Source organism: Peromyscus eremicus, chromosome 3 (genome assembly GCF_949786415.1).
Source record: "Peromyscus eremicus chromosome 3, PerEre_H2_v1, whole genome shotgun sequence".
Taxonomy (NCBI): Eukaryota; Metazoa; Chordata; class Mammalia; order Rodentia; family Cricetidae; genus Peromyscus; species Peromyscus eremicus.
This window is the reverse complement of record NC_081418.1, coordinates 156,220,723-156,245,888: the sequence shown is the minus strand read 5'-3', so window position 1 is coordinate 156,245,888 and position 25,166 is coordinate 156,220,723. Positions and strand designations below refer to the sequence as shown.

Sequence of the window (25,166 nt, the reverse complement as noted above, 5' to 3'; positions counted from 1 at the left end):
AAGCTGTGAGACAAGTTCCCAGATAATCAGTTTGGTAGACAGTTTGATGTCTTTCCCTGTCTTCCTCTACCACAAACAATGAGAGAACAGACATGCTATTTCCTAGAACTGTGGTAAACAAGTGTTTGCAAAATGTGGGAAGTTGTATTTCACAACTGTTCTCTTCATAGGTTCCTTACCTATTCCTACCTCCTGGCCTTCAATGTATGGCTTCTGCTGGCACCCATCACCTTGTGCTACGACTGGCAAGTGGGAAGTATTCCTCTGGTGGAGACCATATGGGATGTGAGGAACCTTGCTACTATCCTTCTGGCAGTGGTGATGGCCTTACTGAGCCTACACTGCATGGCAGCCTTCAAGGTAATCTCTAAGAGCAAATGGATTCTCATATTGAAAACAGACCATCTCTGTCACTACTGCTTCTTTTTGTAATGGGGGTCTGGGTCAAAATCATAAGGTTACTCACAAAACTTTGCAAATTAAGTTTTCCTAATAGGTAATAAGTATTTAAAAGTCTTTAGCAGGGCTAAAGAAGATGCCCATCTTAATTTTATCATGTCTTTATTTAAAAGATTTATTTTTATTTATGCGTATATGTATGTGTCTCTATGTAGGTATACCATGTGTGTATAGGGCCTGTGTCGGCCAGAAAAAGGTGTCAGATCCCCTGGAGCTGGAGGTATAGGTGGTTGTGAGCTGGCTGACTGGGTGCTGAGAACCAAACTCTACTCCTCTGGCAGAATAGCAGTTATTCTTAGCCACTGAGCCATTTCTCTAGCTCTGTATAATTTCTTTCATTATGTCTAGATACTTTGTAACAGTAAAAATTTCCTCCTGGTATGGTTAGCTAATATTTGAAGGAATTTATTTGATATAATGTCATAATAAATAATATACTTATAAATGTTTAAGGTATGATTGAGACTCCATATCCACTTAAATTTGATGGTTCCTTCTTCAATCAGAAAAAAAATATAAAACTGGACAAAATTATTAACTTCAATCATTTAAAAAATGATCAAAACTAGAAAATATTGATTGATGGGAAATTACCACTACGTTGATGACATGCCTCTCATCTGGGTTATTCTCATTTTCCTAGACCTGGTGGTAAAAATTCACAAGTCTCCTGGTTGGAAGTAGCTGAACTATAGAAAAAAAGCAAAAGCACCTAGAATTTTTGTTTGTTCAATGCTTTGAGACAGTGACTCATGTCGCTCAAACTGACCTTGAACTCTGTTTTGTCTGTGGATGACCTTGAGCTCCTGATCCTCCTGCCTCCATATCCTAAATCCTGGGATTACAGGCAAGTATTACCATGACTGGCTAGCAGCTAGGATTTAAGGGGGAGGTTGTATAAGTGAGAAAGCTGCAGAATGCTATCCAAAAGCCTCTCCATGCCTTTATGGTGACTGCTAGGTCATTATATGCAAATATGAAACTCTGGAAAGAGACTTGTTTGGGGCAATTCTGAATGAACTCTTCCCACGCACATAGGTTCAGCAGTGGAGAGCAAACATTCACTAATCTGATTTATCTCTATATAATTTTTGTTCAAATCATTGGCTGCCACAAAACCAGCCAGGCACAGCAGAGATGATATCCAGAGATACACACAGAAACCAAAACCAAAACAAAGAAACAATAGCAACAATTTTAAAATTCTGACCAAAAATCTCAGCATTCTCAAAACATGCAGGACTGGGAGATGACTCAGGTGTTACAGTGCCTTTGGTGCAAGTATGAAGACCTGAGCTTAGATTCCAGGGCTGCTGTGGCATGTGTCTGTTGTATTGTCACTAGGGAAATGGAGACAGGAGGATCCCTGGATTTCCTGGTCAGACATGCTAGTCAACCAGTGACATATGTTTTATTTCTCTTGAGCATATTGCTGATTCATGTAAAAGTTTGATTTTTAACTTTGTGCAGACTGTCCCTGACCGTGCAATGGCTGCCCTGTGTCATATCCCACCAGTTAGGTAGAGCTGGTTCAGTGTCTCCTCCTTCAGTGCTGTGTCTCCCTCCTCCCTCTCCTCTTCTCCCTTTCTTCTCTCCCCATCTTCCCTTTCCCCCTCTTCTTCCTCCTCCTCTGTATTTGTATTCTCCAGGTAGACATTCAAGCTTCTGTTACAGAATATGGAGAACAGTCTAGAATTTTTTCATTGGCTCAAGGTCTTTCCAACCAAAATTTAAAGTAAAATGGTTTCCTCAACAACAAATTTTAAAGTTATTAATTTTCCCTCACATGGTGAGATAGTCCCTCTGAAGGTATGTCTGTACAGGAGAGATGAAGGGTGTTCCATCCATGAAGGAATTTACCCCAGGAGAATCATGGGCTTTTCTTTGTGGCTGGTACAAACTTTACATCGTCAGGAAAGCACCCTTCTGACATGGTGTGTTTGGGGGGCTTCTTTCCACTGGACCTCCTCCCAATAACTTCCTTCCTATGACCTGTCCTCTAAAATGGCCTCACTGAGTGATGGGAAATGCTGCCCAGTGGTTTTCGGGAGTGATGTGTTTGATATGGGCTCTTCATGTCATTCTCACAGGTCTTCTTGAGATTTTAAGGACTTAATGAGTTCAAGTCACAGCTGCAGCTCTGAGACCTGGAAAACAAACCTAGTCCTCAGGTCCTTAGGGAGGCGACACTGTAGCTGCAGCCCTGTAGCAGTGAAAGTGCCTGCAGTGAGGACTGGAAGAGGCAGACTGGGGAGGGAAGCCCTGCACCCCTCACCTGAAGAGGTGCCTGCAGTCACTCCTGGGACTTCCTTTAGTGTCCGTTCCTAGCCTTTCTTTGCTTCTTGCTAGTCCACATCACAGTCCTCACCTCTCTACTCCCCAGAGAGTAGTCACCTGGTGTGCAGAGGTTCCCACCTAATGTCTCTGAGCAAGGCCCCCATTCTCAACCAGGAGGCAAAGCTAGAGTATGAGCAACTGTTGGAAAGTGGTTATCTGCACATGGACATCCCAACCTCATTGAGAACAGGATTCAGAGCAGTCAAGTGGACACACACACAGACCAAAGAAGGCACATCTTGCTGTTGCTTTTTCCTATTTTAAGGAACAAGATATTTGAAGTGTTGCTGCCCATGTGATCTGTCACAACTCTATCCTTGAAGCATAAATTAGCCAACCCTGCGGCATAAAATTGTTATACCATAGACCCATACAGTTGAACTAGGCATAATTCCAGATGGCTAGAAATTATTTTGCATTTTGCTCATCAAAATAATAGACTATCATATTATAGTGACACACGGAAGACTGGGTTCTAGAATGTTCCTTACAAAACCTGATGAATTGAGCATCGTGTTTTAATACAGTGAGTGGCAAAATAGCAGTGAGCTTGGAGGATGATGACGGCGTTAACAGTGAGTGGTCTGCGCCCATGCTGCTTTTTCCTTCCCCTCCGCTGACTTGTATCTGTTTAGTTCCCATTCTCTGCACGCAGCACTTCCCATTCACGTTTTCTTAATTCATAGAAAGTCCTCACAGGATAACAGGGACTCCGTCTTTCTAGTGTGTTTGGGGCCTCTTGGTAGTTGAGGCTCTAAACTGTGCTGCCAAGGTCCCATGTGTGAGGTCAGCTCCAAAGTGGTCACAGCCAGGGCAGCTTTCCGGCCTCTGTCTCTGCTGGCTCCTCCTTCTGCCGCCATGTTACCATGGCCACACTGACCTTGGGCTGCAGGTTTCTACCTCAGTAGCTATCTTCCAGATTTGCCCTGGACCAGTACTACAGAACTGGAGTTTCATTTGTAACCTTTTTCTGAGATGAATTTGAAAGTAAACTTACCCTCTCCTCTCATCCAGTGTGGGGAGAGACGTGTTGCTGTGGAACTTAATCGAAGACCCTCTGCTGCTCTCCCGCCTCATTTCATGTTGTTGCGTTGCCGTTGTCGTATGTGATAAAGATGTGGCTTATCTTCTGTGATTCTAATTTTATATGGTAATCACACTTTAAATTCATGGCCACACAGCCCAAGTGAAGCCTGGCCCCTCTGTGCTGGAGGTGTAAGAGGAGAGCTACCTCAAGTCCTAGGCCAGGGCTAGTGATGAGCTTTGCTGCTCCTCACCTGTGTCTGTTCCCCTCCCCTCCTGCACCATGCTGTGAGGTCAGACCAGGGCACCCAGGGCCTCTGACACAGCACAGTAGCCCTCACAGGGGAACAATGAATACATTGCAGCCATTTGCAGAGTCTGGTCATTGTCATGGTCACCATCATCCTGAAAGTGTTGCAGCTCAACTCCAGGAGTACAAAAGGGCTCCTGTGTATAAATAGCAGAATTAATAACAAAGAAAACCACTGACCCATGCTTGCTCAAACAGTGAGAATGTATATAAAGTTATTGTTATTTATGAACATCAACCCTCTCCCTCTTGCCCAGCTCCCTTCATCCCCAGTGAAAGAGAACATCTTTAAATTCTAACAACCGCTCTCTGTCCTTTAATGTTACAAGGGTTACTTTTCTCATCACACTGACAAACTTAAGGGAGGAAAAATTTCTTTGGCCCCACAGTTTGGATATACAGTCCATTATGGCCCAGCTGTGGCAGCAAGGCAAGGCTGCCTGCTCACATCTGGACAGATCAAGGGGCAGAGATGGGATAAGAAGATTAGCCAAAGTCCTCCACCCAGCAAAGCACTTCCTCCAGCTGGACTCTGCCTTCTAAAGTCTCAGCTTCCCAGAATAGCTGAGTTGGAACCCTTGAACCTGTGGGTGACATTCCCAATTCAGATCGTATGACAGGACCACCACAGATGTGTATAGAGTCTGTATGTTCAGATGTCACAGAAGGGCAGGAGCGAGATCACTAGTTTAACTGTATGTGAGGTGGCACTGTAAAGAAACTGCCAAATGACCATCCCATGGTATGATTAAGGGAAAGGTTTTTGTTGTGCATAAGAGAAAAAATATTCAGAGGCATCTGGAAGAGTCCAGAGTAAAGAAAAAAGAAAGCAGACTAGACATGGTCAGGGCTGTATTCGAGAGAAAAGGGAGAATAGCAGAAAGAGAGCATATCACAATTGGGGGCGGGGAGACTAGTGAGAACAGCGTGTATAGCCAAGGACAGAGGGTATAAAGAGAGTAAGATCTGAGGTGAGAAGGGCCAGGATGAGATCATGGACTTTGGGGAAAAATTGTATAACAAGTACTTGTGAGTAGGAGCTAAGGAAGCCTGGAGGCCAGCATGGGCTTTGATATGCAGCCACAGGTACATATCAATGGAACCATATGTCCCTTCTGCCAGAGGTAAGATAAATGACTCCTGGCAGATGGGAACTGGTTTCACAAGTTCCTGAGGAATGCTGGCTTTTATCTATTCACCAGAAGTCCTCCTATAGCCCAGTTGGAGCTCATTTCTAGACATATGGACAGCCTGAAAGACCTAACATTAACCAGCTAACCCTGGTAGTTATAGCTGAATGCTAACAAAGAGTTGGAAGAGAACAGCTAGCATCAGGGAATAGGTGGACACTGGAGTCACATCTTTATGGTCTTTAAACTTGAGAGATGTAATGAATGTCTTTAAAGGTACTTGAAATTTTATCAAAAATTAATTTTCTTTTAAGAAAGTGTCTTTTAAGGGTGCTGAGACTGAGTCCAGGGTCTCCTGGGGCCTGGTCTCCAGCCCAGCCCTCATTTTCCTTTTGCTTCTCAGTCCTCTAGAGGCTGTGGCTGCTGACTTCCTTCTACTCCTCTGTGGTAAACAGTGGAGCAGAAAACACACTAGAAATGCATCTTTTTATTCAGTGACTACCTGAAAACCAGAGGCCAATAGCCAAGCCTTTCCCACGGCTTTCTGTTTGTGGGTGATGGCTATGCCACTTGTGAAACCCCTCTGCTCTCCTTCCTCTGGAGTTGAAACCTACAAATCACGTTTCCAGGTGTCCTGTGTGATGTGGTCTGCCTGTTCCTGGCGCTCTCTGCTCTGCCTTTGATCTGGGCCCACAGGAGTTTTTCCACATCATTAAATAATTTTCTTTATTCTTTGCCTTCACAGGGCAATCACATTCGCACAAGTCATACTACTTAATAGGCAAACGGCCTGCCTACCGCTCTGATGTTTATGCCTCAGCTGGAGGACTCACCAAGTGTCTTAATAGAAGAATTAAAGTGTTGTGTATTACTAACAGAAGTTTTCATGCATCGCTAACAGCTTGATTTGCTTTTCTTGATTTGTATGTTGTGTGATTCTCAGTGAACTTTAGTGTCCACAGTCAATGCCCTGACTTAGTGTTCGAAAGGTAATGACTGCGCAGTCTCCCTAGCCCCGTCATCTTCTTTTTTAACACTTGTTATTACTCTTACTTCAATGAATGACCAGTCTATGGAACTAACGTTACCGTGTAGCGGTAAGACACTTCCTATAATTTTAAACTTAAAATGTCAAATATATTTTTGTAACTCCTTGGGACATTCAGTCCTTTCTGTTTCTATCAGAACATAAAGTTTTATTTAAAGGAGCACATTATTTTTATCTGTTCTCAGCCACAAAATATGAAATTATGAGTTTCAGAGTTAAAAGTAGTAGAAACAGGAAGCTGGGAACAAAAAGCCTGTTGTGTTGCTTATTGAATTGGGAAATATGAGACAGGGATGGATTATCAGGCTCTTTAGAAGGTGGGGGGTCATAGTACTCATGGGATAGATGAGTACAGCATGGGAACAGCTACCCCTCATTAAAAGGGAAATATGCATTTTATGTGTACATTGCTTAAAGAGCAGAGGGCACTGGAAAGCAAGTTTGTAATAGGAGTCTTAGTGTTTCTATCTCTGTTCTTACACATGGTACATTCTATGGAACTTCTTTCTCACTTACAATGTATTAAGGATAAATGAAATCATGTTTAGGGCATCTCACTATCATAAGCTAATAGAAGAAAGGGCTGTCTGTGTGTGCATCTCGTCTCAAGTCCACCATCCCTGAGTAACTGCTGAATGAACTCATCAGTCCATTTCCTCAACAGCCTTTTCCATCCCAGAGCATTCTACGGTTGGCCTGAGCCAAAATTCTTGAAGCTTCCTCTCTGTGTTTTTTTTCTTTCCCTCCTCTTCCCTGACTGCAGCATTTCTGCTTAATTCATGTCAGCCATACTGTGAGCACTTTTCCTCCCCCTTCCTGCCATAACCTGGTTCAAGGGGTAAGCCCTAAGTTATTGCCCTGGCCTGACTGGCCTCCTCACTTCTGCCTTGTGGTTCAGCCTTTTCTCAATACAGAATTTTGTTTTTCATTCTGTAGAGACTGTTACCATTCACCTCCTTTCCTCCCCACCCCAGTGTGGGGGTGGGGTGGGGGGTGTTGGTCACAGTGTTGCTGTGATTGTGGGGTCAGGATATGCCCAGGCTAACAAAGCCATCTGTTAAATACTAGTCCAGGGAAGCAATGTCAACTACAATATCAGTTCCACTCTTTATGAGCGGCTGTTTCCGAAGTGTGAGCAAAGGGACACCACACCCAGAACAAGGAACTGTTTCTCCTGCTTCACTGCTGCTTTAAGAGCATATCTGGAGGGTCCCCAGTGCCCTGCTGCATGGTCACTACAGAGGGCACCTTTCCTGGAAAACTCTTATTTTTTGAGACGTGGTTTTATGTAGCCCAGGCTATCCTGGAGCTAAGGTTTTTCTAATTTTAGGCCCTCACATGCTAAGATTACAAATGAGTTACCAGCCCTGGATGATGGAAGATTCTGGTAGGAGAGCTAGAGGGCAGAGGAGGGAGTCCCTGGAGCTTCCTGAAGCCAGCATGTTCCAGTAAGTGATTGCATTCGGGCAGAGTCTTGCCAAAGGCATACTTTCTTTTCTGTAACCCATCTGGCTCTGATTGCCAGAGGCCTCTAGTGTTTGCAAGAGGATCTGGCCAGTTCAAGTGGCCAAACTGGCTATGGGCTTGTAACCCAGGAGTCTGGCATTTGGTATTGAACAATGATTAATTGGGAAAAAACAGCATTTACTAATGTTGCCCTCCTTGGCACTGCCCTGAAAATTCCCTGTTTCAGGCACCACCGCTTGTTTGGATTTGGGTAACTGGCAAGTAAACTTGAGTTTTTATATATTTAGTCTTTCATCATATCAGCATCTTGAAAATAATTGAACACCAACATTTGCTAAAGAAACACATTACTCTTGGTTTTTTTGTGGAGAATATTTTTCTCTTAGAACATCACAAGCATTCTCCAAGAAAAGCATGACTCCCACCTCATGACTGTGGGTCTGTTTTGTTCTTTGATGTCAGATTTTACTTTTTATAAAGTGTCCTCTCATTAAACAGTCGAGTGTTTGACAGAAACAGGCCTTTTGATGGGTGCCTCTTCCTTGCTTTGAAACAAAGAAAGTTGGTATGTACGTGGCTGGATTTGGAAAATTACAGGTGTTTGAAACCAATTTAAATTATAAAGCCTGTTTTCCATCCTTTGCCCCATGTTATTAGTCCAGTAAATTTAAGCTGTGGTGAGTTGAACCCATAGTGAAAAATGAGGGAAGAATGCCAGGCCAGTAATTTGTGAAAAGAGCACTTTAACTGCCTCTGTGAGAAAAGAATTATCCACCAGGCTTTCACTATCACATACCTCAGAAACAGAAAAATAGGACATATCCCCTGAATTGTAACACATTTTGGTAGAGAAGATATTTTGATTCTAGATGAGGACACTGACTGGAGACAGAAACCAAATCTACCTGATGATGCCTAAATCTCAGTGTCCTTTTCCTTTAGTGCTTAGGAAAGAGGATTCCTAATCTTGTCATCCACTTACAGAGTGACCTGAAGTAAGCCAGACCCTTCTCTGCAGTTTGTCTGATAAAGCAGGGTGAGTTATTGCTAAGAGATGCTCCTGAAAGCCAGGCAGGTCTTCACTAGAACAGCCATGTGCCCCTTATGTCTCCTCCTTCTCATAAATCGAAGAGCACAGGACAAGTGTTCATCCTCTGAGGCAGTTCCATGTGGGTAGATGAAACACAGCTCTCGGCAAGGCAAGTGAGACAAGAAAAGCTTCTTGTCACTGAAAGATGTTGACAGCATCCTGCATTGGGGGGGGGGGGCTGCTTAGTAGAAGTCCCCGCACAAGTGTGGTAGGTAAGAAAACATTTCTGCCAGCCACACCCATCCACAGGACAAAGTGATTTAGAGCACATCTGACTCCTCTTTTGCCTGCCTCCTCAGCCCCAGCAGAGGCAGATCCAGTCATCACTTTGCTGTATTTAAATCCATCCTTGATCCTCAATGAGTCCTTACAAAGGGAAGAATGATTGACTGTTCTCCCCTTCCCTCCGTTCCTGAGACACTCTTGTGAGCTAAGTTTGTTGACGTTGGATTCTGTGGTTACCCGAGTTCGGATCTGAATGTTCTCCAAAGGTCATGTATTAACGACACGGTCCCTGCCTGAAGTGCTAATGGAACCTAGTTGAGCTTTTAGGTAGGAGGTTAGAGGAAGGAAGTTAGGTCACTAGGGGTGTGCCCACTGGAGCTTTGGCTCCACTTGTTCTTCTTTTTGCTTTTTGGTCACTCTGATGGGCTTAGACCTTTCAGTGATGGGCTACCTTCCCATAGGACCAAAAGTAGCAATCCATCCAATGATGGACTAAAGCTTCCAAAACTGTGAGTAAAATAAACTTTTTATCTTTTCCATTATTATCTCTGGGACATTTTGTTACAGTAGCAAATATCTGACTAACATAATAGCACTCCTTGTATCATGGGTCATTGCTATTCTACCAAACAAGCCTAGGCACATGTGACCCACTTCCTGAAGTCTAGGTGTCTGATGAGGTCCTACGGTACTTCTCCAAATTCCTCCTCATTCCTGAGTCCCTTCTGTCTGAGTGAACCCTGAGTGTCAACCACATTACATTCCTGGATGAACCATGCTCAGCAGTTTGTAAATTGTTTAGAGCAAGATCAAGATTTAGATTTAAGAAGACCATTGTCCCTCAGCTTACTCTGTATCTCTGTGGTCCCTAAAATTAATTTCTTTTACTTGATTTGCTAAGGACAATTCCATCATAGTGTTTAGTTTGTCATGCCAAAAGTAATCATTATCTCCCCTACAGTCCTTTTCAGATATAACAATAATTTGTTATTCAGTAACCAAAGTCTGTGAAATCTGCCTTTAAAAAAATTTTGTGTATATGTGTGTGTGTGTGTGTGTGTGTGTGTGTGTGTGTGTGTGTACATGTGCGTGAGCTCGTACCTGTGGGCATGCATGTGTGTGGAAGTCAGAGGATAACTTGTAGGAGTCAGTGTGCTTCTTCTACCACATGGATCCTAGCTATCAAACTCAGGTTGTCAGGCATGGTGGAGGCACCTTTATTCATGGAGCCGTCTCATTGGCCCCAAATGTTACGTCTTAACTGGCTTCAGTCAGTGAGCATGTATATGTTAGGTGTCTGGTCTCGGATGTTGGGTTTCAGGAGAGTAATGGCCATCTCAAACCATTCCTTGATTCCCTCGAGCAGGACATGAGACAAGGAACAGTGCTGTGTAGACTCTAGGACACCTGGGCTTGTGTTCTTCTGGTGCCCTCTGTTAGATGCCGGAAGGGGTGGGATTTTGTAGACCATGCAGCACCTCATCTGGCTTCCTCCACGGGAAAGCGCCTGACCGTTGTAGGTGTTCCTGCCCTGACATTTCTACCTACACTTGAAGTTGGCTGTAAAAAAAAAGGACAGGCTTTGGAGTCAGTCAGATCTCAGGTGTTTTGTTTTGTTTTGTTGTGGTTAGGATTAGGAGTCCCTCAGGCTGGAAAGATGGCTGGGTGGGTCAAGTGCTTATGAAGACTTGAATTTGAACTCCCAGAATCTACATAAAAGTCCAGCATGGTGGCATGTGTTGGTAACCCCCGTGCTGGGAGGCAGAACTAGGTAGAGCCTGTGGGCTCACTGGACATCTGCATAATCCAAGCATTCAGCTTCAAGTTCCCTGAACGACTGCCTCAAAAGAAGTGAACTGTAGAGAAAGACATCCATTGTGACCTCTGGACTCCATACACGCTCTTACTGATGAGCACACACTTCCTCACATACCTGCGCGCGCACACACACACACACACACACACACACACACACACACACACACACACACACACGGGGGGGGGGGGGGAACGCGGCGGGATTCACTATGTAGCCCAGGTTGGACTTCCCAAGTGCTGGGATGGCAGGTGTGCACAGCCATGCCTAGCTTTCAGCCTGAGTTTGAAACCTTCACTTCCCACTGGTTGGATTGACAGGTAACTGCCAAAAGCCATATCCTGAAATTTAATGGCAGCTTTCCCCCAGCATATGTTCCTGCCTCTTCCTGTCCTCCACTAATGCCGATTAGCAGGTCACAGAGGGATTTGTAAATTGAGTAGACCCTTAGAAGATGGCTCTTCTTGCCACTTCCTTCCAGTCTAACCCTTTCTAAAACAAAAATATGTAGGTTTTACTCCCTGTTTTCATGTTTGCTCAGAACCAAAGCTAGCGATGAAGACTGTTATTTCTGACTCCCCCATGCCTCCCTAAATTACTGAAATATTTTCATTCTAATTGGGTGAAGATTTATTTAGCAGCATTTTCTACTTTGCTGACTTCTCTGAACTCCTTTTGGGTGCTTACCTAGCTTAAAGCAAATGCATGTTTTTATACTCATTATCCTGTAAGTTACCTTTGAAGATGTCTGCCTTGATTTTTCTTTAAACATTTAACAACACGTTTAAGTAAAAATCTGACTTTACATTTCCAAGTAAAGTTATAAATTAGCTTATGCTCAGAGTAAGGTAGTCTGAGCACTTCAGCATTCCACCTCATTTAACCCTGCAGTGTAATTGTATAATTGTACACTTGAATGAGATAAGAAGTAGAAATCTCGGGAACCAGTGTTGGCAAGAAAGTTCAGACCATTAATTAAGTACAAATCAAACACAAAGCTTTGTTCAGAAAAAACAACCAAGATTCAAAATCAAAGACCAGAAATCCAAAATGTCGGTTTTGAATGCTGTGATTCAACCTGCCTTCGGCTCTGTTCATTAGAGAATCTGGCAGTGCCTCTTGGCCAGGAGTCTGGGCTGGGAAAAAGCAGTGTTTAAATTGGCTGAGAGAAGGCGTGGAGTTATGCTTTCTCTCCTTTTGTCTCAGAGCGAGTATAATCTCTCCATTCGTTTCCCCCTTTAAATTTTCACTCTGTGAGCATTTACCAGGAAATCTCAGCACTCAAGAAAGTCAGGAAATGACACCACCAGCCTGAGCCAGGCAGAGTACAGGGCAGCCACACTGGTGTTGAACCCATTCTGCTACAGTTGAATTCGTCCCTCCAATATCAGTCTAGGAGAATAAACAGTAGTCCAACCTGAGATATGGAATATGCTCATCTCCTAGGAGACTATCCTTGACCCATCTTCTTAGAACTTTGTCAGGGGTCCTGACTGAGTGTGCAGAGTGAGGAGTGAGGCAACTGTAACCAGCCCCCAGGAATCGGCTTTGAATTTTGTGTTTGTGTGTGTGTGAGCATGTGGAGGCCAAGGAACAAGTTTGACTGTCATTCTTCTGGCAACTCACCTTGGTTTTTGAGACAGGGTCTCTTACTGACCTAACATTCATCGAGTAGGTCAGGCAGGCTGTCTAGTGAACCCCAGGGGTCTACTCATTTCCACTCCCCCTGCGTTGAGATTACAGGACACTATTACATCTGGCTTTTCACATGGGTGTTAGGATCCAACTCAGGTTCTCATGCTTACAAGGCAAGCATTTTATCAACTAAGCTATCTTTCCAGACCCCATCCTTCGGGTTTTTAGATGCTATGTTTATAGCTTCACTAATCTTAAAATAAGAGGTTTTCCAAAGGGCTGAAGCCTAACAGGAAAGCAGTGATCAACACTATATGGAGACAGGAACATGTCTGGGTGTTCTGGAGCCAGCCTCACCAGCTCACCTGGGCCAGACATCTGATCTTCCTTAAAACTGCTTTCTCTTCTATCCCTGCAGCCTTCTCTCTGCTGCCCTGAGTCCCAGCAGGACACCTAGGGTGAGAGTGGCAGCTTAGAGAATGAATTCATCTGTTTTTTGTTGACATAACGAAATATCTGAGGCTAACTCCTTTTAAAAGAGGTTTGTTTGGCTTACAGTTTTGAAAGCTCAAAGTCCACACAGCATGACACAGACTTTGGTGAGGGTCCCCCTTTGCCTGTATCATAATCATGGAGGAAGTATGCATATAATGCTCATTTGTGTGGTCTTCTTCATAAGGTCTAAAGGATTCACTCATGCTAATGACTACATCAAATCTAATCACTTTACAGGACTCTACCTCTGAATGCCATTATCAAGTTAAGTTTTCATACTCTTAATACTTTGAACATGAGCCTTGGGATTAAGTCCTGCGTGAGCCTGGAGGAACAATCAGTATTCAGAGACTAACATAGAAATTCTAGGCAGGAGCTGTGCCATAGATAGGCAAGCTAGTCACTGCCAGAGAAAAGCAGAGGCTAGAAAGGCTGCTAGGGTAAGAATGTAAACAGCCACCCAGAATGTGACTGTCAGTGGCTTCACTGGGGAATGGATTCAAGGTCCTTTGTGCAGAGCAGATGGACTCTCTGATCCATCTTCCTCAGCATGGTCTATTGCAGTCTGGAACAGTGTTCTTGGTTTCTGAAGTAGAGTGCTGAGGGTAAGGTCAGTCTTTCAGCCACCTGGCTCAGTCTATTATCTCCATCCATAAAAGCATTGCTACACATAACAGCTTTCGTGATGTTTTGAATGAACCATAGAGTTAGATCTATTAAAATGGAGAATCAGAGATTGATTTCTTCTGGACGTTAGCTTTCAAAGAGCTGAAAGTGAAAGTCAACAATCTCTACAAACTAAAACTGAATAAAAAGATTATTTTCAAGGTACTCAGTATAGATTCAAGGATAATGAGGAGCTGAGAATAGAGAAGGCACTCACTCTGGGCTTTATCTTCAGTGTTTGCTAGTGAGAAATCCCTGACCTGGTACAACAGGATTCTGAGGTGGGTGTTTGTTGTTTGCTATGTGTCCAGGTCCTTGAACTGAAATACCTTTGGCAACCTTAGACTGTTGCCTGAATTAGAAGGACAGTGTCCTGATTAACTGTCTGGAATTATCCAAGAAGAGAATCCTAATTAAGGAATTTCTGAGGTCAGGTTGGCCTGTGGGCATGTCTGTGAGGGGTTGTCTTGATTATTAACTGATGTAGGGAGACCCAACTCACTGTAGGTGACACCATTCCCTAGGCAAGTGGTCCTAAACTGCATAAGAAAGCTACCTGAGCATAAGCCTACCTTCCGACCACCAAGCCGCACCCTGGTTCCTGTCTCACTTCTTTGGTTGTGAACCAAGTTCCTTGGATAGAGGTAATGGTATGTAGAATAGCAATCAGGCCTGCCTTCAAATTCCTGCCCTGACTTCCTCCAGTGATGGACTGTGACTTGGATGTGTAAGCCCAATAAACCCGTTCTTCCTCTAGGTTGCTTTTGGTCAGAGTGTTTAATCACAGCAACAGAAAGAAAACTAAAACAGACAGCTTGTAGCTTTTAAACACAGTCAACTGGCTCCTCGTTTTCTTCTTCTTTTTCACATTTTTATTTGGCAATCTGGGGAGATCCTAGAAATATATACATATGTATGTATATGTGCATGATGCATACACACATAACATTCCTCTGTGCCTACCTGATTTGGAAGCCACTAAAATGGCATTTATCCCCTTTCTTCTGAGGAGTTTGGTTCCTGTAGGTCATTACTAACAGAAAGAAATCATTTGAGAGAAACTGTTCAAATCGTAGGGAATCTCTCCAAGAAATTTCATTACTCTGCACATGGTAGTTAATAAGACAAAGATTTTAATAAAGTCCTGGTGACAAATCTTTTACTTTGCATATTTAGAGTATTTGTAGTTCCTGGTAGGGAATTTTATTTATGTTTTTTGATATTATCTTATTCTTTTCTAGTTATTAAAAGTGATATAGTACTTTAAATATTTATGGGAATCATTAAAGATGCAGTATGTGACATGGAAAGTTCTACTTGGTTTCCTTCTTTGTTTTTTATTAGCATGTGTTAATTATACATAGTAATGGGTTTCATTACAGCATTTTCATACATTATATAATGTATTTTTAGCACTTTGCCCTCCATTATCCTTTCCCGGTTCCCTCTACTGATCTTCCCACCTTGTACTCTTCTGTTTTCATGCTTTAAAAAAAAATTTATCTCATTCAGTTTCCTTATAAGATCCTGGGTTAGTGTTTATTTACAGGAGTAGAGGCTGCTTACCTGTGGCCAATACCAGCAATGGAAATGCCTCTTCCTCCCCTAGCAACCATTAGCTGCCTGTAGACCAAGTTCTACTCTGAAGCTTTTGTTTGTTTCTGAAACAGTCTCCCTCTGCAGCACAGGCTAGCCTGGGACTGGCAGCAGTCCTCCTACCTCTGCCTTGTGAGTGCTGGGATTACAGGGTCTACCACTAAACTAACAACATTCAATATCCTCAAGTGTATTTTAACTAAAATTCTTCAAGCACATCTGTTGCATATAAACACACGGAAGTACAGTTCCACCAAAGTGTCTATTACAACATGTAAATATAAAAAGCCACTTTTCTTTTTTAAAATTATTATTATTTTATTTATTTATTTATTATTTATTTATTTATTTATTTATTTATTTATTTATTTATTTATTTATTTATTGGTTTTTCGAGACAGGGTTTCTCTGTGTAGCTTTGCGCCTTTCCTGGAACTCACTTGGTAGCCCAGGCTGGCCTCGAACTCACAGAGATCCGCCTGGCTCTGCCTCCCGAGTGCTGGGATTAAAGGTGTGCGCCACCACCGCCCGGCTAAAATTATTTTTATTATTTAAAACTATTTTTAAGTTTATGTGTATTTTGATCGTATTCTTCCCCTCCCCCAAGTCTGTCCAGATCTTCTCCTCCTTCCTACCGCCCAGCTTTAGTTGTGCCACTCCACTGGAGAAAGTTGATTTCTCTTTCCTAGCAGGTATAGACAACAGTGCTGTTGTTAACCTTCACCCTAGTGCTAGGTTTACGGTCGTTCATTCATTTTTAAAAAATATACAAAATAAAATATAATAAGACAAAACAAAACTATCTCAGACAAGACAAACCAACATAAGGAAAAGAGCCCACTTGCTCACACACTCAGGAATCCTATAGAAACACTAAACCAGAAGCCGTAATATAAGCACAGAGGGCCTGGTGCAGACCCATGCAGGCCCTGTGCTTGCTGCTTCAGTCTCTATGAATTCATATTAGGTTTGCTCATGCTGATTAAGAGGGCCTTGTTTTTTTGGTGTCCTCCAACTTCTCTGGATCTTACACTCTGTCTCCTCTTTCTCCTACGGAGAAATCTCTGCGGAGAGAGATTTTAGTTAATAGAACCATTACAAGTTAATTTTCACTAATTTTAGTTACACAAAGACTAAGAAATATCTTTACAAATACTAAGAAAAGGTCCTTTACCAATTTAGTGAGTTTTCTTTTCTTCTTTTTTTTTTCTGTTAGTTTTTTGAGACAGGGTTTCCCTGTGTATCCCTGGCTGTCCTAGAACTCACTCTGTAGACCAGGCTGGCCTCAAAATCACAGACATCCACCTGCCTCTGCCTCCTGAGTGCTGTGATTAAAAGTGTGTGCCACTACCACCAACCTCATAGTGGTTTTTTAATTTAAAAAGTTTTGCAGCCAGTCCTGGTAGCCATGCCTAGGATCTCAGTACTGGGAAGGCTTTGGGAGAAGGATTGTTGTATGTCAAGGCCAACCAGGACTACAGAGAGATCTTGTCTCTAAATAAATTAAATAAATAAATAATAAATAAAAGTCCGCTTTACCTTAGTTTGAGAGGTACCAGGAACCCTGCAATTCAGCTGACCCTCATGGGCACCCTCAATTTTGCCATCAGAACAGCATCTCTTTTATGCAAAACTTGGCTCTTGCTAGTGACCTTTTGGCTTCTTCTTTAAGAGAGGGTACCACTCAATGCCTGGCTCTGCCCAGCTGCTTTGCTCTCTGTACAGTCCTGAGGCCATGGAAGAGGGGTGGGGACAGACTGAGCAGTAAAGTTCTCAGGCTTCCCAGAGTGGTGGGCAGTGATCACCACCAACTGTGCCCATGTCAGATGTCTCTGGTGACAGGTGTGTATTGGGCACAGATGGGTGTGTGACAAGCCAGCACCTCTAACTGGGTTTTCCTGTGGTCAGTTCAGCTCTAGGATGTCAGTTATCAACTGAGAACCTGAGGGTTCTGGTGACATGCTGTCTGAGACAAAGTTGAACAGAGATCCACATGTCCTTTCCCTGTTGTGTGTTTCAGAGGCTGGAGCACAAGGAAGTGTTGGCCGGCTTGCTGTTCCTCGTGTTCCCGTTCATTCCAGCCAGCAACCTCTTCTTCAGGGTGGGCTTTGTGGTGGCCGAGAGAGTCCTGTACATGCCTAGGTAATTACCTTCATCTATCACAGGAACCCTGAGAGCTCCAGGGAGACAGTCCTTTGTAAGGTAGTGGATCCTTCTGAGCCCTGCTGTCATCTCCAGGGACCAGGCTTGCTCATGTGCCCTGACTCACAGGCTTAGAGGTACAAGCTTTACAGTGAGACAGGAATTATAGTTTCCAATATTAGGGATATACGCAGCAGTTGCTTACCAAACTGCCATTGTCCAAATATGTTTTATAATTATACTTGTGATATTTCTAAATACTTGTTGATTTACCCAATATTACTATATTCAGTTTATTTTTATCTTTCCTCCCCTTTTAATTTAGAAAGTAGGAATTAAACTTAAAAAAATTATCTTTGGAGAAAATGGTTCAAAAATGACAAAAAAATATTTAGCTGTGGCTTCCAGGTTGCTTAGCTTTGCACATCTCCCCTTTGTTTTAGCTTGTCATGTGCTGTCTTATTTGATGTCATTGTCCCAGGGCCACTTTCCTGGAAATGTCACTGAGTCAGGGGACAGTCTTGTTCTGACATTTGCTAGTTATGTGACCTTGAGCAAGGTATGAAGCTTGTTTACATCAAAGGGAGAAATTGGTGATACACATCTATAATCCCGGCACTTGGGAAGTGAGCAGGAGAATCGGGAGTTCGTGGTCATCCTTGACCAGCGTCAGTCCAAGGGCAGCCAGTGCTACACAAGACAAAACAAACTGCCCTGTGCTGTTGTGTCCTGAACAGGGCTTCAGAGTTCCCAGTTACTTTAGGCTCATCTGATTCGGGTGAAAATAAAACTGCGCTATAAAGAAAATGTCAGTATTTTCCAGAGCAAGTGCCTGCCTCGGGGAGTCAGCCTGGGTTTGCTTATGTCAGACTCAGCCAAGAGTCTTACACCAGTGTCAGTACCTAGCCTTGGTCCCAAAGATGACCATCCTTTCCTCTCGGAGGCCCTGCCTGGGTACCTTGCAGCACTCCTTCCTATCAACGACTGCTGGACCCTGCCCATGCCACCATTGTGCTCAGCATGGCTACTGGCCCTGCAGAGGGATGGTCTCGGCAGATGCCAAAGCCTCTTGATCAGAGGTTTGTTGACTTCCTGCCCTTGAGCCATGTTCCTGAGGCTGATAGAAGGCCGGGTGACTCCAGCCCTCCCTTGAGTTCTTAGTCTTCATAACTTCATATGTGAGTTGAGCTGATGAGGACGTGAGGTGGAGAGATCTGGCAGCTTTAGTGCAGGGACTCAGAACACAGCAGCACCTTTCACGTCCCTGGCCAGAGGTGAGGACTGTTATGCGGGGACTCTGGCTTCTTGCTATCTTTCTTCTCCTAAATGAGCACTGGAGGTATGAGGGTCCAGATACTTGAATCCTTTCTGATGAACAGCTTTGGGTTTTCACAATGGAGCTAAGTTATATCTAGTTTCCATCCAGTTTCAACACATCTCCTGAATGATCTTAGGGTCTCAACTCCTTTTTTTTGTTGTTGAGACAGGGTCTCATTATGTAGCACTGCCTGGCCTAGAACTTAACATGTAGCCCAAACTGGCCTTGAACTCAGAAAAATCTGCCTGGTTCTACTTTCCCAAGTACTGGGGATAAAGGCATGTAGCATCATACCCAGAGAGGGTCTCAGCTCTTGAAGACCTGTTACAATCTTAAGAGTCTTTGTAGATGGATTCCAGGGGTTTATTGAGGCCCAGGAAGGGAAAACCATTAACTCCTGGTTAAAAGAATGGAATATACCTCTGGCCCTCAAGGAGACATAACATTCTGATCTGCTCCAAAGATTACATTACACATTATTGTGTCCTCCCTTTAGAGATAATACAGCATTTAAAAAAAAAAAAAAAAAAAGTTAATGTAGCTGGGCCTGTCAGTCACCTCACCAAGATACCACCCCTCAGAAAGAATGTGACACCTAAAGCCATGGTGAGGAGATGGAAGGAATAATTATCCCGTTAATGAGATAAAGTATTAATCCTTCCCTGAAACTGTAGCCCTATGCAGTCACTCACAAGAACCCTGACATATAGCTCTGCTAAATTTACCTCTTTTTTTGAGTTACTCAGAGAAGTATAACTTCCTCTTTTCCTTTTTTCTATCCTTCTTCCCTTCCCAAAGCCTACACACACTTTCACCAGTTTAATCTTTGGCTTTTGAAAATGCTAATTTAGAATGCAAAAAGATAATTGCACCCTTAAAGGTCAGGTCAGCACCCATAGAAGAATGGATCCAACACATAGTTAATATTGAGTCTCATAACTATAGTGATGGCACTTTGGGCTTTCTCACTTTGTCTGAAGCCTCCCACATCATCTACCATATGACTGCTTTCAAATGACATGATTTTCTCTCTCTTTTCTTTTTCCCTCCTTCTGGCAACTGCTGAAATTTAAGGTTATTTACCCCCTTGTTTTCTTCCAAACTCCAATAAAATTGTTCTCAAGTTTCCTTCCAAGTTCTATGGACTAAGGACCCACAAAAGGAAACTCTGTAACTACAAGTAGGGAGGGAAGGAGAAAGAGAAGAAAAAAGAAAGGAGAAGGCAGAGAAGGAAGAAGGAAGGAAGGAAGGAAGGAAACTTAGCTGTCAGTGTTCCTGGAGAAATTGAGCTTCCTACCCAGTATACATCACAGAGAAATCCAACCAGCCTCCTAGAAACCTGCCTGGGTCCAGCAGCCTGGAGGGACTGATCTGGCTACGTTACTAGAAAAAGCCAGATTGAGTCTGACTCAGAGTGTGCCCTTTTATCTTCTTCCTTTGTGATTAACAATGCATACGCCACTCAAGCCTTCTGGCTTCTGTTCTCCTTCCAGCCTAACCCAGAAAAGGCCCTTATCTTATTTGCTGCCAGAAATCTTTGGATAAAAGAGAGAGAACTTGGCTATTTGCTTGGCTTCTGGGGTCAAAGTTTTACCATCAAAACACATAGAATAGAATAACATTTTCTTGCTCTGATAAATGTCACTTTTGTGCATGTCATATTTGTGCAGGCAAGGGAGTCTGGGGATAAAATCATTCTTTCAACGAAAATTTTCTCTTTTATCCTGACTCCAAGAGAAGCATATAATTTTATGGCTATCTCTCTTGCATTTTATATAAAAAAAAAACACACTGGAAGGGGAAAAAACAAAAACAACTAAACTCTGTAGAATTGATGAAGCAAAAATAGTTGATGAAAGCTCTAGGTAATTTAGAGAAAACAGTTGAGTATTCACCCTCATGCCAATTGAGATCTTTTCACTCTGGGGGCAGAAAGTACACCCCCAGCGGCTGCAGGAGAGCCTATATGAGCAGAAAGGAGGACAGACTCCACAGGAGTCAGAGAAGGCAGAAGTTTAGTGGTATGAGTCTGAGTGGAAGAAAAAGATCACACCACACTCTTAGAGAGTATTCAAATGTGCACTTGTGGGAATGGTTTATATCCAAATCAAAATGGGTGTGAGGGAAGAATTGCTTATGTGTTTGTTTCTGAGGTATGTAAATACCAGTAAGTACATGACCACATGCATCCACATATTACCTGTCTATCTTACACTGTATGACATTTGCACCATAAAACATCATAGATAAACACAGTACTTGAAGTAAATACTACTGTACAAGTGAGCTTGTAGTTTCAAGAATATTTTTCATGAGTGTTTTTTAAATGCTTGGAATTGTCTTGTTCAAGCAGGACTTTGATAAACTGGGTTATTTATAGCTCTAATCACATGCTTTATCCATGTTCCAAGAGTAACACAGCACTCATGAACACAAAAACACTCTGCATGGCAACATGGCTTCTCCCATTTTACTCAGTTCATGAAACATGCTCACATACACTCTTTCATGCAACCGTTTGAAACCAGTTTGCAAGCAATATTAGTCTTGTAATGCACACAGTTAAGCCTCCAAGAGGTTAAAGGACTCATCTCTGACCACAGAACTGCTGAATTCTCATGACTGTTTCTGATTCTTGAATCTCTCAAGAGTTCCCTTTCCTTCATCCTGAAGCTCCAGACAGTCTGCACCTAGGACTCCTGCACTCCCTCTACTTGCTAATGGCCTGAGATCTTAGGACACTGGTGCAAAGATAACTGTTTTGACCTGGAAAGTATACAAATGTTATAGATTCCCTGCCTACCCCTCTGTTCAGCAGAAACTACCTACCTACTCCTAATATTATTACAGCACAAGAATCTTAATGTTATTATTTATTATAGTGGAGGATGCTCTTAAGTGTTGGCTCACAGCAGCCTGCAGCTTCTGAATAGTCGCCACTGGCTTGGGGCACAACCGCCACCAGCTCTCAGCTGAGTGTCCTGGGCTTTACTTCTGAACCATCTGGGGATAACACCCAGAAAACTGGAATAAAAGCTTACTGTGAGATAACTTGTGAGAAGAAGCCTCAGCAGAGCAAAGTGAAGTCAAAGGACACATTCCTTCAGACCCTTGAGAGAGAGTGCTTAAAAGTGATCAAAGTAAAGGGTTTTGTCCGGCTCGTAATATTAGTTTTATTTTTAGATAATCTCAGTGGATTGTTGGAGCTTGTTCACATATTAGGTATACTTTCAGCTGTGCTTGGTGGTATGGGACTGTGATCCTAGCTATCCCCCCCCCAAGTCTTTCTTCCTAGTATTGCCACATTAATTAAATCTCTTTCTTCTGCTTTTTACTTACTTAGCTCTTTTAATTGGCTTGTTGAAGATGAGTGGTCAAACCTGACTGTGACCCTAAGTCTGATGACTTGATTTTGATTCCTGGAAATCACGTGGTAGAAGGAGAGAACCTACCCCCACAAGAACCTACTCTCTCTCTCTCTCTTTCTGTTTCTGCTTCTGTCTCTGTCTCTCTGTCTCTGTCTCTGTCTCTCTCTCTCTCTCTCTCTCTCTCTGTCTCTCTCTCTCTCTCTCTCTCTCTCTGTGTGTGTGTGTCTCTGTCTCAAGACAAAAAGAAGGAAGGGACAGAGGGAGGAAATGAATCCTAGTGATGACTAGAGCTATTCACTAATGGCTCAGCAGGTTCAGACGCTGTCTGGTGCTAGGCATGAAAGGGCACAGGAGTGCTCTGTGTGGAAATCTCTGATCATCAGCCCAGAGGTTCCTTAACCAGAGTAACCAGAGCAAGGTAGTCTCAGGTTCCATCTCCCTGGAGAAAAAAGCATGTAGTTCCTCATTTGCTTGATTTTCCACTTTCTCTGCAAGGCCTCATCTTGCCCCTGGCGATAGAAAGAACATGTTTCTTTTGCGTGCTACTGGGAATGCACTAAAACAGATGTTGAAGGATGAAGTTTCAGAATGGAGGAGTGTGCCACTTGCTGCAGTATTTGTATCTGAAAGAACTTAATGGTTCCCAAGAAACTGCAAACCCAGCAGAGGGTGCTTTCTGTGGCTTAACATTTCTGAAGCCATGTGTCAATTCAAGGACTTTGGAAAAAACAATTAATCATGTTATTTGATACAAAAATCGATGCCAAATGGTAAGGAGAGGTTCTCCTTCATTCTCACAGAGCAGGGGCCAGCAAATTGTGTGACCCATGAGTCAGGTCTAGCCCTCTACTGTTTACAAATAAATTTTGTTGGAGCACAGACGTGCTCATGCATTTACATGGTGTGTGCTTGCTCTCACACAAACAGAGTGAAGGAGAGATGACAGAGGCATTGTGGCCTACATAGAGGTGAAGGAACTTAACCTCTACTCTCCAATGGTCTGGATATTTATGTCTGATAAAAGGAATTGACAGTAAATAGATTAACAGGAGTAAAGGCAAACAGATGTATCAATGTTCACGGACAGCACATTAACGCAGAAGCTCAGAGAAGGCTAAAGCCTCTGTACTCTCCTCTTAGGAAAGAGGCCAGTGGGGCACAGAGGTGGGTCTAGAAAGGAGATGAGAGGCCCAAAGAATGGACAGTGGGCTGACACTGTGCTCTGAGTGTAGACGCTGATACAGTGCTCTGGGTGCAGATGGTGGTCTCTAGGTAGAGACCGTGAGCTGACACAGTGTTCTGGGTGTGGACAGTGACACAGTGCTCTGGGTGTGGACAGTGACACAGTGCTCTGGGTGTGGACAGTGGGCTGACACAGTGCTCTGAGTGAGGTGATTGGTTTTCAGTCTCTTCTTCTGGTAAGAGTTTAATCTTTCTCAGTTGATGTCATTTCCCTAAGGAGCTTACAGGCAATTGCATTTCCCCTTGGCTGATCCAGTCTTTAGGTAGATATGGGAACTCAAAGAAAGCCCTTCCATGTGTTTCTGTGAAAATAGGATTGAGAGACATGAAGAAGGGAGGCTGGGATGGGGAAGGTCGGAGAGGCCTTGAGGCTGCTGCTCCAGTCTAGCAGGTAAATGGGGGCACTTGGGGGATGTTTTGTGAGCCCCAATATAGAAAACATTGGCACTATTTACTGCCTAGCCTTTTAGAGAAGGAGTTTGCAAGCCTCTCAATTTTAGCATTCTGTCCGAGTCTGCATATCTGGCTTGTTGAGTGCTAGCTTTGGGGCTGTCGGTGGACTCTTGAACTCATCTGAGTTTTTAGTTTCTTCGCTTAGGACGTGGATGACACAGGATTTGAAGTTCAAGTTAGAAGACATATGCAGAGTGCTATCCTTGCCCTGCAAATGCTGTTGAGAGCTCAGATGATGCTCTTAGCACAGTGCCTGGCACACAGGAAGTACCTGTGAACACCTGGATATACAAACCGTAATGGTTTCAGATATTGTCCTCATTATTCTTGTCTGCTGACACTGCTGTGCACTGCCAGCAGCTCCTGGGATCCCACCCTCTTCCTTCCTGCTGTTCTGTCACAGGCAGCTCTGGTTCCTATAGCCAGGAAGGTCTCATGAATACAGAGCTAAGATGAACATAGGTGATATAGTGGGTGGGACAGAATCCAGCCTGTCACATCAAAAACCCTACAGCAGGGCAGCATGTGGGGCAAGGTGCTGGGTCTGAGTTCCTGGGCTAGTCTCACTGGCCCTTTGTGCACTAGATAGAGCCTATGGCTCCTGTAGCTCTGTGAGAAGCCATGGTGCCGAGTCAAATATAGACAGTGCTGACCGCACAAGATACCCTACCCCTTAGCAATCTTTATGTAGAGGAGAGTAAGCTTGGGAATGCAAATGTCTGCATGGCATGTTCTCCGTGCATTTCAGGTCTTCACTCACATGTCTGCAGGTTCTTATTTGACCATCCATGTTGAAATACCCATCTTTCCATTGCTTGATTTCTTCATGCAGCATATTATAACACACATGCTCTGTATTTAATCTACTTAATTCATTTACTGTTCTTCCCCGTGTTCTAGGATTATGATTATAGGCTTGTTTTTCACTGATAAGTTCTTGGTGTCTGTAATAGTCTTATATACATAGTATTCAGTAAATTATAATGAAAGAGGGCTGGCCCTCAAGTGAGCTTGATCCCCAGCATCCATGGAAAGACAGAGTGTGTGAGTGGCGAAAGGTACTTTCAGAGATGTGATGCTATGCCAAAACTTGGAAAAGCTGGGGCAGAGCCAGTGAGAAAACCTTGCTAGTCCAGCTCAGGAGGCAGCCTGTGGGTGGATTTGGAAAATGGAGGGACCTTAGCTGGTCCATTGGGAGGCCTTGTAGGTGGCACATCTCTGGTTCTTGATGACTGCTATCCCTCCCAGACATCCTCTAGGCTGCTGGGGTAGGACCTGCAGTGGACCAGGCTCTGAATTCAGACACACCTTGCTACATCTTGTGATGGAGGCATGAGGAAGCCTGG

The 25,166-nt window shown here is 43.5% G+C and overlaps 1 protein-coding gene across 1 annotated transcript in view; it reads left to right on the top strand.

Moving 5' to 3' along the window:
• Tmtc1 (transmembrane O-mannosyltransferase targeting cadherins 1) overlaps window positions 1-25,166 on the top strand; it is a 223,706-nt gene that overhangs the window by 120,920 nt on the left and 77,620 nt on the right. The window contains exons 8-9 of the mRNA XM_059256410.1: window positions 171-360; window positions 17,318-17,439. Of these exons, the coding sequence (XP_059112393.1) occupies window positions 171-360; window positions 17,318-17,439 (312 nt within the window). The remainder of the gene's footprint in view (window positions 1-170; window positions 361-17,317; window positions 17,440-25,166) is intronic.